Raw genomic sequence first — 12,836 nt, 5'->3', positions numbered from 1 at the left:
AAGCCAGTATTAGTAAGAAAGAAAGAAATAAAAACCTACTTTCCCAAATGAAGAAACTAGTAAAAAAGAAAACTAAACCCAAAGCAAGCAGAAGGAAAGAAATAATGGATATTAGGGTGATCCCCCAATGAAAGAAAAAACAGAAACATTAATACAGAAAAACCAATGAAATGAAAAGCTAGTTCCTTGAAAAGATCAACACAACTGACAAATCTTTAGCAAGACTGACCTAGAAAAAAAAGATGATATAAATTACCAAAAATCAGGGATGAATGAGGTAACATCACTATTAACTTTAGAGAGATTGAAATAAGGCATATTATGAACAACTTTGAACCAATAAATTAGCTTAAATGGACAAATTCCTAGAAACATACAAGTTACTGAAACCAAGTGAAGAAAAAAATTAGAAAGTCTGAATAAACATGTAACAAGTAAAAAAACAAAAACAAAAACAAAAACAAAACTGAATTGGTAATTTAAAGTCTTCCTCCTTGGGACGCCTGGGTGGCTTGGTTTGTTTAGCATCCAACTCTTGATATTGGCACAGGTTGTGATCCCATGGTTGTGGTACTGAGCCCCACATCGGGCTCCAAGCACAGCATGGAGGCTGTTTGGGTTTCTCTCTCTCCTCTCTCTGTCCCTCTCCTACTCATGTGCTCTCTCTCCCTCTCTCTCTTAAAACAAATAAACACTTAATAAAATAAAATACAATAAAATAAAATAAAATAAAATAAAACAATATAAATTAAAATAAAACAAAATACAATACAATACAATACAATACAATACAATACAATACAATAAAAATCCTCCTCCAAAGAAAAGCCCATGTCCAGTGGCTTCAGTGGTGAAGTCCACCAAATATTTTCAAAATGTCTTTCAGAAAGTAGGGAAAGAGAAACACTTAACCATATCTTATTCTATGAGACCAATATCATCCTGGTACTAAAGTCAAAAATATAAGAAAACTATGTACCAATATTCCTCATGAACACAGATGCAAACATCCTCAAAAGTAATAATTTCTCAACAAAATACTAACAAAAACAACAAAATACCATATATATTAAAAAGATTTATACCATCCAAGTATGATATATTCAAGGACTGCAAGGTTGGTTTAATATCCAAAATCCAATTAATGTGATATATCATATTTCACTTTTTGTTTCTTGTTTGGAAAACTTCCCTATTTCAAGATCCCTATTCCCTATTTCAAATAGGGAAAACTTCCCTATTTCACAAAGGAATCCTTCTGTATTATCTCCTAAAAGTTTATCATTTATCTTCATATTTAAAGCATCAATATACTTTAATTTTTGTTTGTGGCATAAGAACAGTTCTGATCTATTTTTTCCATATTGATATGATTATGGGATGAACTATATTCCCCCAAATTCATATGTTGAAATCTCAACTTCTCTGTAACTCAACATATGATCTTATTTGGAAATAGGATCATTACTTACGTAATTATTCATGTTAAGATGAGGTCATACTGGAGTAGGGTGAGTCCCTAATCCAATATGGGTGGCGTGCTGATAAAAAGGGGAAATATGGACACAGAGACAGATGTGCATAGAGGGAAAATGCTGTGAAGAGACAAGACACAGAGAGAAGATGACTGCATATGAACGAAAAAAAGGCTTAAAGCAGATTCTTCCCTCACAGCACTCACAAGGAACCAACCCTACTGAACTTTGTTCAGACTTCTAGCCTCCAGAATCGGGAATCAGCAAAGTTCTGTTGTTTAAGCCACTCAGTTTGTGGTTTGTTACACTTTGTTACAGCCACCCAAGAAACTAATACAGTAACTATCTCAGCATGAAATCAAAAGTCCTTCTTTTCCCCAAAGATCTGCAACATAATAGATGTCCTGGCCTGTTTCTGGGTTCTGTGTCCACTTCAGTTAGTCTACTTTCTCCTGGTTTCCCCTAATTACTATAGTTTTATAATAATTCTTGATATATAATACAGCAAGGCCCCAAAACCTGTTCTTGTTCTCAGAAAAGGTCTTGGCCATAATTGGTCCTTTGTCCTTTATTACCAGTTTGTCATATTCCAACAAACAAAACCTATTGGGCCTTGAATTGATAGTTACATTTAATCTATAAGTAAGTTTGGGGAGTAGTAATAACCTAACAACATCAAACATCTTTTTTTCTACTTAGATGTCCTTTTCAAACTAGAATTTTCAAAGTTACATACCAGGAGCAAAAGCAAACCAACGACAGTATTTTTGGTGTTTTTTTTTTTCAAACTTCACACATATCTGCTCCACCCCCCAGAGTTCTGGATCTGACCACTGCAGCGAGTAAAGAAAGGGTGGGAGGCTTATGTCCATAGTTGAGAATGATTACCAACTACAGCCATCATGGCTATTTACATTCTTGGCCACATCATTATCAATGTAGAAAATGAAAAGGCAAGAGGAAAAAGAACAATATCAAAAAATTATGTTAGCCCCTGTTGATTCTATCCCAAAGAACAGAAAAATAATGCCTGGTCAGCTCTCTTTAGAAAGATTTTTTAATGCCATTTTCCTCAAAAATGGAAGCAAAGATGTGAATAAAGGTTTAAAAAAAAGGTGCAAACCCTTTCAAATCTCAAACCTCTCAACCTTACAGTGTTGCTAAACACTGAAAATTGGGACATAATATGATAAAATTGTATCACTTCAAACTCATTCATCTCAAGCTGCAGCTCTTGCCATTATGTACATATAACAGTTTTTCATTAAGGACATGAGATTTATAGTCTCAACTATTCTGTCATCGCTTAAGATTTGTAAATTTTCCAAATTCAAAGGAAGTTATGAAATACTGACCTAATTCCTTCAGAGATAAAAGATCTATGAAGGTTTAAGGTGAATAAATTTAAATCTTAGCAATAGACAAAAAAAAAAAAAACAAAGTTGGTTGAGAAATCTGAAAATGTTTTTCTCAGACAATAATATAAAAAGATATCATCATTTTTAATTTGTCCATGTATCATCTGAAAAGGAGATAAGATACTCATTTTATTTTTCTTTACCTTCTCAAGGACGTAACTACTCATGTCACCATTCTGAAATAGTAGAGAAGACAAAAGCTATAGAAGATACACAAAAGCAAATGTGATTCTAACTGAAAACCTCAGGATAATCCATCAATAGAAGCCTTGCTTATTAGATTCATGCCACCTCTCAGCCTTTGAGAAGCCTTCCACTTCAAAAATCTAAGTTATCAAAAAGGAAGTAACCTACAAAAGAGTAGGGATATCGTCTGTCTTATTCACTGAATCTAGTTTGCTGGTACAAACATGGGCGCTCAATAAATACCTGTAAATGAAAGAATTATTTTTATTAAAATTTGAATAAATTACACATCCTTTGGCTAAAACAAAATGCTCCACTTCAACTTTTATAAAGAGACCTATCATTACTGTTCAGAGTATGGGTTTCTTTGTCTCTTGAATTTCAACTTAAAACTCCAGGGTTGTAAGAGGCAATATAATATAGGTCCATAACATGAGCATTATATCGTAAAGATAATTGATGAGCAGTCTGAACTCATACAGTGTTATATTATTTTAAAGTATGAAAGCCTGTTTCTCATTTGTATTTCTGAAGCAGTTTTGGAATAAAAATTTTTTTTTCTGGTTCAGGTAATATTAAATAACACAGGCCAATCACTGGGATGTAGTTAAGATTGTTTGGGTTTTACCCTGATTCTAATTGTTCAGAACAAAGAAAATATAATTTATTTACCTGAAAGACTAATCAGACCTAGGTGGGTTTTCCTTCTAAAATACACAGGATATTGTCTTCTGTCCACACATCCTACACTTTAGCCAATTTGCCAATCCTACATTTAGATCTTCATTACTTGCAGAAAGCTCTGAGGATTAAATTGGTTAAGATAAGATAGTAGATAGGGCCCTCTAACAAAAATAGAAAATGTGGCATTACGGGTCCACCATCAAAATCATGCTACTAAAATATGCTATCCCCTTGAATTAATATCTGGGCAAACAAATACATTAAAAAGACGTGCTGGGTATCTTAAAACGAGTATGTCAGTTAATTAATTCTGTGATCCCCTGCTACCAGCGAGTACTGTACAATCTGTTATTATTCACTGTCCTATAGATCATCTGTTCTTGGTGCTGGTTTGTTCCAGGAAGAGAGACAGCTGCAACACTATATCCCTGTTCAACCTGAGGACCATCTGACTTTAATTGTAACACACAGCTTGATGTGGCTCTGGCTATGAGAAGCCAAAGTATCGTCTGTAATAATCTGGAAAAGCAGAAACCTGCCAACAGAGGGCTGAAAACAGGGACTTGTGCTGTCTGGCTGCCTGACGGGCTGCAGGAAATATGATTAATGAGTAAGGTATAATGATATCAGGAACCCGATTAGCACCACAAAAAGGTCACAGATCAAAGTAGTATGCATTTCATGAGCTACAATCATTGCATAAAATCTGTGGACTTGAAGAGGCAACCAAAAAGAGGAGGAGGATAAAATCCTTACTTGATAACATGCTAACAGATACATAAAATACCATACTAATAATGTAATCACTTGTAGAAAGTGAAGAGGAAATTATAAAATGAATCAATACAGACTGCACTTTAGGTAGGAGAGCTCTGCTCATCACAGGTGTATAATAAATATTTCTGAAAGAATGAATGAGTTATTGAATTCTTTCATAAAGATACATGTAAGTAAAATCAAGTATCTTTCCTAGTTACAAATGTAAAAGATGAGAGATTTGATATTTGACTCTATGTTTGCATTTAATTTGCAATGAAATTTTTATACAGTTCTTTTAAGAATGCAAGCTCATTCAGAGCCTGAACTATGAAGACATTGTATAACTCACAGAGGAATCACTGGCACAAATGCTTAATAAAGTTAATTCTAAGTTATAATGAACATGCAGTTGTAAAATCCTATTTTGTATGTAATTTCATACAAAACGGCAGGCAAAACCTAAATCTTACTGAAAACAATTTGTTAACCTTCTTTTCCATGGTGCCCTTGGGAAGCCCATCCCAAAAGATCTGGCTCTTCTGAGGTAAAGGTTGTGAGAGCAGAGATAGGAAGTACTATGAAGAGAGGGGCTTGCCCAATTTACACAATTAAATTCTCTTAATTGTCAAAATAATGTTGAAAAGCTTTTAATATAACTTATTCAATTTTTTTTTCCTTCGGACCAGATTTAAGTAAACACTCTAACAAACTCTTCATACTCTTAATAGTACTAAGCATGGTAATAATTAATCGAGATTTGGCTCCCTTGAGACTTAAAATTTTAAATCATATTTAAGAAAGTGTTTCAATAATAAAATGATCTGAACATGATTTAAGTTTTTTTCTTCAAAATATATTACTGAAGAATGAGAATGATTATTTATACCTTTAAAATGTTATATAAATGTTATTTCATATCTACCTAATAGTGAAACATGTTTTTAAAATGGTGATTCAAAAGAAAAATTAAAAAATGAAAAGACAGAGGCACCTGGGTGGCTTAGTCAGTTAAGTTTCTGAATCTGGATTTCAGCTCAGGTGATGATCTCATGGTTTGCAGAATCGAGTCCTGAATCAGGCTCTGTGATGAGTGTGTACCCTACTTGGGATTCTCTCTCTTTCTCTTTCTTTCTCTTTCTCTCTCAAAACAAATAAATGAACATTTTTTTTTAAATGAAAAGACAAGACTAGGAGAAAATTATTCACAAAACATATGTTGGATAAAGAACTTTCACAAAGAATATGTAGAGATTGCTTACATTACATAATGAGAAAAACAACCCAACTTAAAAATAGGCAAAAGATACGAATAGCTCCAAAGAACACTTCAGGGGGTGCCTGGGTGGCTCAGTCGGTTAAGCAGCCAACTCTTAATTTCAGCTCAGGTCAAGATCTCATTGTTTGTGGATTTAAGCCCTGCATTGGGCTCTGTGCTCACAGTGAGGAGGAGCCTACTTCAGATCCTCTGTCTCCCTCTCTCTCTCAAAAAAACCTTCCCCGCTTGCACATGTGCACGCTCCCTCTCTCTCTCAAAAATAAATATTAAAAACAAATTGTTTTAAAAAAAACACAGATGAGTACAAAATAAGCCTGTGAAAAGGCAGTCAACATAATTAGTCATTTTGGAAATGCAAATTAAAATTACAACGAAATACCTACTAGAGCAGCTAAAATAAATAATACTGACAATACCAAGTCTTAGCAACTTATCATGTGACCCAACAAGGAAACTCCTAGGTATCTATCCTAGAGAAATGAAACCAGATGTTCACCCTAAGACATATGCAAATATTCATAATAGCCTCAAACTGGAAAAACCCAAATGTCCATACACTGGTAAATAAATAAAATGTATTATATCTATACAATAGAATATTATGCAGCAATACAATATGCCGTAATACATATGCAACATGGGTGAATCTCAAAAATATCATGCTAAATAAAAGAAGTCAGGCACGTATTACATGATTTCATTTATATAAAATTTCTAAAAAAGTTAGAAAAAAATGTCTCTATAGAGACAAAAAGTCCCAGAGCAGGGACTGACTGCAAACAAGTACAAGTGATGTAAGTGTTCCAAAGCTGCATTGTGGTGATGGTTATACAATTGTCTAAATTTTCTAAAACTCAAAGCAATGTGCACTTTTAAAAGTAAATTTTGGGGCACCTGGGTGGTTCAATCTGTTAAGTATCCAACTCTTGATTTTGGCTCAGGTCATGATCTCATGGGTCATGTGATCCAGTCCCACATCAGGCTCTGCTGACAGCACAAAGTCTGCTTGGGATTCTCTCTCTCTCCCTTTTTCTCTGCCCCTCCCCTGCAGGTGCACACTCTCTCTCTCAAAAAAGAAAAAGTAAATAAATAAATAAACGTTAAAAAAATAAAGATTAATTTTATGGTATAGACATTATACCTCAATAAATGTACTTCAAAAGGGTAATTACTGAAATAAAAAAAAAGAACTTGTGGTATAACTATACCTTCTATTGACTTCCAATAGTCTCTGAGGGGTGGGAGGGAATCACACAGCCATAGACAACTGTCACATTTAAAAGTCTGACATCTCCTTCAATGTTTGCTACAACTAAGCTTTGTGTTGGGCTCTCATTTTAATTATAATCTTCCAAATTGCATGGGGTAAAAGTAAAATAAAACATGTACCTGAGGACTATGATAGAATAATGTTAGGTACTACTTTCTAAGTGCCTACTGTAAGCCAAAGAATATTACATACATAATTACAATTTTATATTCATAATTTTCAGACTACATATAAGGAAACCAAAGCTCAGAAAGATTAAATTGCCTGAAGTCCCATAATTAGCAAAGTGATTATTCAAGATTAGAAAGTTGGTCTAACTCCAAGGACTATGTTCTTTCCATTTCCCCTGCATTACTTCCAATATACATAAAACGTGAAATTTCAGTAACAATGGGATTGCAATTAGGATCTGGAAGACAGTATTAAAATATAAATGTTGAGGGGCACCCGAGTGGCTCAGTTGGTTAAGCATCCGACTCTTGGTTTTGGTTCAGGTCATGATCTCACGGTTTCGTGAGTTTTAGCCCTGCATTGGGCTCTGCGCTGGCAGCATGGAGCCTGCTTGGGATTCTCTTTCTCCCTCTCTCTGCCCCTTCCCCATTTGTACTGTCTCTGTCTCTCTCAATATAAATAAACAAAACTTAAAAAAATATATGTTAGTATAAAAGGTCAGAAATGTCACTTAGAAAACTAAAATACAATAATTTTCCTTAAGTGTAAATTAAAGACATGATGGAATTTAGCTTTCTTTTTTTTTTTTAACTAATCTCTCTGCCCAACATAGGGCTTGAACTCACAACCCTGAGATCAAGAGTTGCTCTACCAACTAAGCCAGCAAGGTGCTCCTAGATTTCACTTTTAATATGCAGTATGACACAGATTCTACTTTTAAAAACTGAGAATAAAGGTCCTAGACTCCAAACTTTTATGAAACTTAAAGGCAAAAACGGACAGAACTTTTTCGTAAAATAATTTAGAACCCACGTGAGAGGATTTTAAAGAGTTCACTAGAGAGGAGTCTGAAGAAAATAATAATTACTGGGCTTTTAAGTTTTTAAATTTTTATGTTCTGAATATTACATGAAGATTTCCTTTTAAAGAAAGATAATACATATAACTTGAAAATCTTTTTTCTATTACCAAAATGTGCAGTGGCCTTCTATCCCAGAGCACAGGATTACGTTCTTTACCTAGCACAAGAAACTCATGTTTCATGAAGCATACAATTCCAGTTTTACTTATAATTTCCCTTATAATTCTGAGGCGCCTGGTCATGATTTCACGGCTTGTGGGTTCAAGCCTCACACTGGGTTCTGTGCTGACAGCTCAGAGCCTGGAGCCTGCTTTGGATTCTGTGCCTCCCTCTCTCTCTCTGCCCCTCCCCCTCTCATGCTCTGTGTCTTTCTCTCTTAAAAATACATAAACATTAAAAAAAATTTCCTTTATAATTCTGAATTATCATGTGCATATGAAGGTTAGTAACCTACATTTCACATAAAAGGACAAAAAAAACCACTATACTTTTCAAGTCAATAAAATTTAATAAAATATATATGGAGATTCATGAACTATTTTGTTACTTTCAGTTATCTCTATCAACTACAATTTTGTTGAGAAGAGCAAGGGTTAATGATTATACCAACACATGAAAGATACTTTGAGAAAAGGCTCATGACAGAGTAGATGATTACTATCTTACCAGTCTGTTTATGCGAACAAATTCTTCTGAGGTTTTGGCCCAAGGAGGAAGTTCAACATCAGACACTACTGTCCCATCATCCATCACTCCAAGATTATAATTATTGAAGTTGACAAACATCTCAGGAAGATAATAAAATTCAGGAATCAACTCCTATATAAAAATAAAAGACATCATCATATTATAAACTGCAGAATACTGACTAGATATTCATAAAATGGCATAGTCATTTCCTTTTGTGCAGAAGAACAACAAAATAAACACAAGAAATTTTTTCCTTTCTCTATCACAGATCTATCACAAAGTTACTGTTAAGGTAGACAGTTCCCATCCAACCAAATTTAAATATTAACACCTTACCGGTTGGCATGTGCTTCCTTTTAGGACAATTCTCGTAACTCAAAACTCTTAAATACCAACATTTGAGTATTATTTGAGGTTTGACAAAATAGAAACAGAGAATAACATGCTGTTACAGCTTAAAGTAAATTTTTATGAAGTATGTGGAATTTTTGCCCAAAAGACCAAAATCTTTAAAAGTATTAAAACATTTAAAAGTATTAAAGCATTGGTCCCTTCATCAACCAGGATAGTATTCATTACATTTAGCTATGATTTAACAACATGTTTTGCTCACATTTTAAAACATTCAAGTTTAGTTGTAACACACTACCCTTGAGAAAAAATATTTACAAGGAGTCTAAAAAAATGATCTGCAATAAAAAACTTGGTAAAATTAAATATATGACTTTATTAAGAACACTTAAAATATACTTCATTAAGGTATTTTATAAGCAGAAAATGAAGCTAGTTAGGGGTTTTGTGTACAATAAGCCCCATGTATAACTATTTCAGAGGTCCTGTAGATCAGACTTTAAATCCAGTCTTGACATGGGTCAGTGACTCAGTGGTCTTTAGGATACCCCCTCAGGGCCAGCTATGGCAGGCCTGGCTTTCCAAACAGTTGAGTAAAATAGGGAGGTCATCAGATTTTGGACAAGGTCAGTGTGAACTCTCCAGAGTAAAGAAAAAAGATCCAGCAGGAATTAAGCTATTATCACCTCGGTCATCCATGTGAAATGTTGCTTGACTTTGAATTGTACATCCTTTGTTTACAATCACAATAATTAACTAAGCAGGGTAAAAATGAGCTTGTCCTCCAAATGCCTGACAATCACCTGATCATTAGACTTGAAAAACATTTCAATTGGGCATTTTTTTTAAAAAAAAAGGAAGAACCCTGTTAAAAGTTAAACCATAAATGAAATGACACAGTGATCACGCAAAAATATTAAGATTCTCATCTTCAAAAATGATGCATCTTAAGTCTTAACCGACAAAAAGAGGAAAGATGTGTGTTATTTTTATGTAAACAAAAAGCTATATCCAATATGTTTGATATTGCATGAGATGAGTCAGGTGTTAAAATAAACTATTTTATTTTATTTTTTTTGAGAGGGACAGAGGGAGCATGAGTTGGGGGGCGGGGCAGGCAGAGAGAGAGAGAGGGAGACAGAGAATCCCAAGCAGGCTCTGTGTGGTCACATAGAGCCTGATGTGGGGCTCGAGCTCACAAAAGTGTGAGATCACATCTTGAGCCGAAATCAAGAGTTGGGACACTTAACTGACTGAGCCACCCAGGCGACTCTAAAATAAACTCTTAATAAATCTTACCACAATTAATCTTAAGAACTTTACAACATATCACCTTCATTTTAAAAATGAACTAAGGGTCAAAGAAATTAAACAAATTGCCTAAGGTTACACAGCTGACCTATGATAAATTTAGAGCTTAGATCAAGATCTGTCAAATCCTAAAGGCTATGCCCTTATTCGTCAAAATAAGCATGAGTTCTACTTAAACAGTATACATAATATATGCACATACGTATGTATTTTAGAGAAAGAGAGAGAGTGTGAACAGGGAAGAGGGGCAGAGTAGAGAGAATCTCAAGCAGGCTCCATATTTCACACAGAGCCCAATGCTGGGATCATGACCTGAGTCTAAATCAAGAGTTGGACACTCAACCGACTGAGCCACCTAGGCGCCCCAATACTAAGCATTTTAAATACAAGTTTTTAATATATGTTCAAAGTAATTTTTTAAAAGCAAAAAAGATTTTTCATTCTTCCATAAGAAAGTGCTTCCCTGAAAAAAATTATGTGTATATATACTATATATATAGTATTTTTATGTAATAAAATTAATCAAGAAGAATTTTATAGTATGCTATAATTATCATTTACCCAAATATGAAGGTAATTCACTTTGTAACTATTACTAATTTGCTAAAGTGTACATTCAATAAATTACAACTTTGAAAAATTGTACCAAAATGTCTTATTTTCACTCCAAATTACTTGTGCTGAAAAGAAGAATGTTACTTCTCCCAAGTCTTGTTCACAGTAAGAGGGAGGATCACACCTGTGTATTCAAAATCAAAAGCATATTTTGGCCTAATTATATACAAATTCTTTTAATTTCAATAACATCTGCCTGCCCCCATCCTTACCCCAAGGTTCTCCTGATTAGAAGATGTTGCCTTTCTTTTGCCTTTTATACTGACTCTGCTCATGTGTGATAATTTTCCTAGATTCAAAACAATGACAATGGCTGAATTTTAGATACTAGGTTTCTCCCAAGTTTTAAAATTTGGGAGAGCAGTCATTTTTATTATAAATGAAAGATATACACTGCATAGTAAAAATACATAAAAAGCATACTCTTTTTCAAGACCACATCTAGGAAGCAGAAATCAAACAGGGTGATACTTCATAACAATTTTCATACAAAGAAAGTCTTCAAATCTTCCTACGTATGGCACTAAAATTCTTATGATTTTGTATATTTTTCTCTATCTTCTACATGTGTCATTTTATTCAAGTTGCTGAACAAATTGAGAAAGACATACTTGCTCAAAATAGAAATGCCCTTTCTCGTTCTTTTACAAGTTCTAAATTCAATGAACAGAAATATAGTTTGTTCCCAGCTCACTGTATTTAAACACATAAATTTAATATGAATTTAAATTATTTTGTTGCTTTAATACTAACAGCTTACCTTACATATAAATTCACTTAATTTAATTAATAGAGCAAAAATGCACATAAAACAAAAATGAAATAATTTTTAAAGTTTTATTTTATTTTGAAGGGGGGAGAGAAAGAGAAAGCACATGTGAGCAAGCGTGTGTGGGAGGGGCAGAGAGAGAGAGAGAAAGAGAGAGGCAGAGAGAATGAATCTAAAGTAGGCTCCGCACTGTCAGCGAGGAGCCCAGTGCAGGGCTTGAACTCACGAATAATGAGACCATGAACTGTGCCAAAATCAAGAGTTGGGCACTTCACGGACTGAGCCACCCAGGTGCCCCCCAAAATAAATTTTTAATGAAAGATATAAACAAAGCAATTTTATACTTTTCAAGTCTTTAGTGCACAATTTTAAACTTACAGATCTCTAATTTCTATTATGCTGGCAAGAAAGTAGTAAGTCATCAATTTCGATTTAATTACCATAGATTTTATTTGTGACTTCCTTCTAAGGATATCCTGTAAATGTTATACAGTGGGCATTATAAAAATATTTCAAAATTAAAAATTTATTAAAAATTAAGCTTAATATTTCACTTTTTAGTGAGATATGAATTAAATCTCTATTTTTTACCTCTCACCCCAAACCTCTCCAATTTCAAAAGAGTAGTCATATAGTTCCAGAACATTTGCAGGGTCTACAGCAGAAGCCTCTTGAAGACACCCTTTTTTTTTTTTTTCGTTTATTTATTTTTGAATTTTTTTTTTCAACGTTTATTTATTTTTGGGACAGAGAGAGACAGAGTATGAACGGGGGAGGGGCAGAGAGAGAGGGAGACACAGAATTGGAAACAGGCTCCAGGCTCTGAGCCATCAGCCCAGAGCCCGACGCGGGGCTCGAACTCCCGGACCGCGAGATCGTGACCTGGCTGAAGTCGGATGCTTAACCGACTGCGCCACCCAGGCGCCCCATCAACGTTTATTTATTTTTGGGACAGAGAGAGACAGAGCATGAATGGGGGAGGGGCAGAGAGAGAGGGAG

At 34.4% G+C, this 12,836-nt stretch overlaps 1 protein-coding gene across 6 annotated transcripts in view; it reads right to left on the bottom strand.

Moving 5' to 3' along the window:
* Positions 1-12,836, bottom strand: part of LRBA (LPS responsive beige-like anchor protein) — a 787,622-nt gene that overhangs the window by 137,571 nt on the left and 637,215 nt on the right. For all 6 annotated transcript variants that reach the window (XM_047856873.1, XM_047856874.1, XM_047856875.1 and 3 more), the window contains one exon: positions 8,768-8,920. In XM_047856873.1, the coding sequence (XP_047712829.1) occupies positions 8,768-8,920 (153 nt within the window). The remainder of the gene's footprint in view (positions 1-8,767; positions 8,921-12,836) is intronic.

Source organism: Prionailurus viverrinus, chromosome B1 (genome assembly GCF_022837055.1).
Source record: "Prionailurus viverrinus isolate Anna chromosome B1, UM_Priviv_1.0, whole genome shotgun sequence".
NCBI lineage: Eukaryota > Metazoa > Chordata > Mammalia > Carnivora > Felidae > Prionailurus > Prionailurus viverrinus.
Note: the sequence above shows the minus strand (reverse complement) of the source record. Positions and strands in the feature narration are given on the sequence as shown.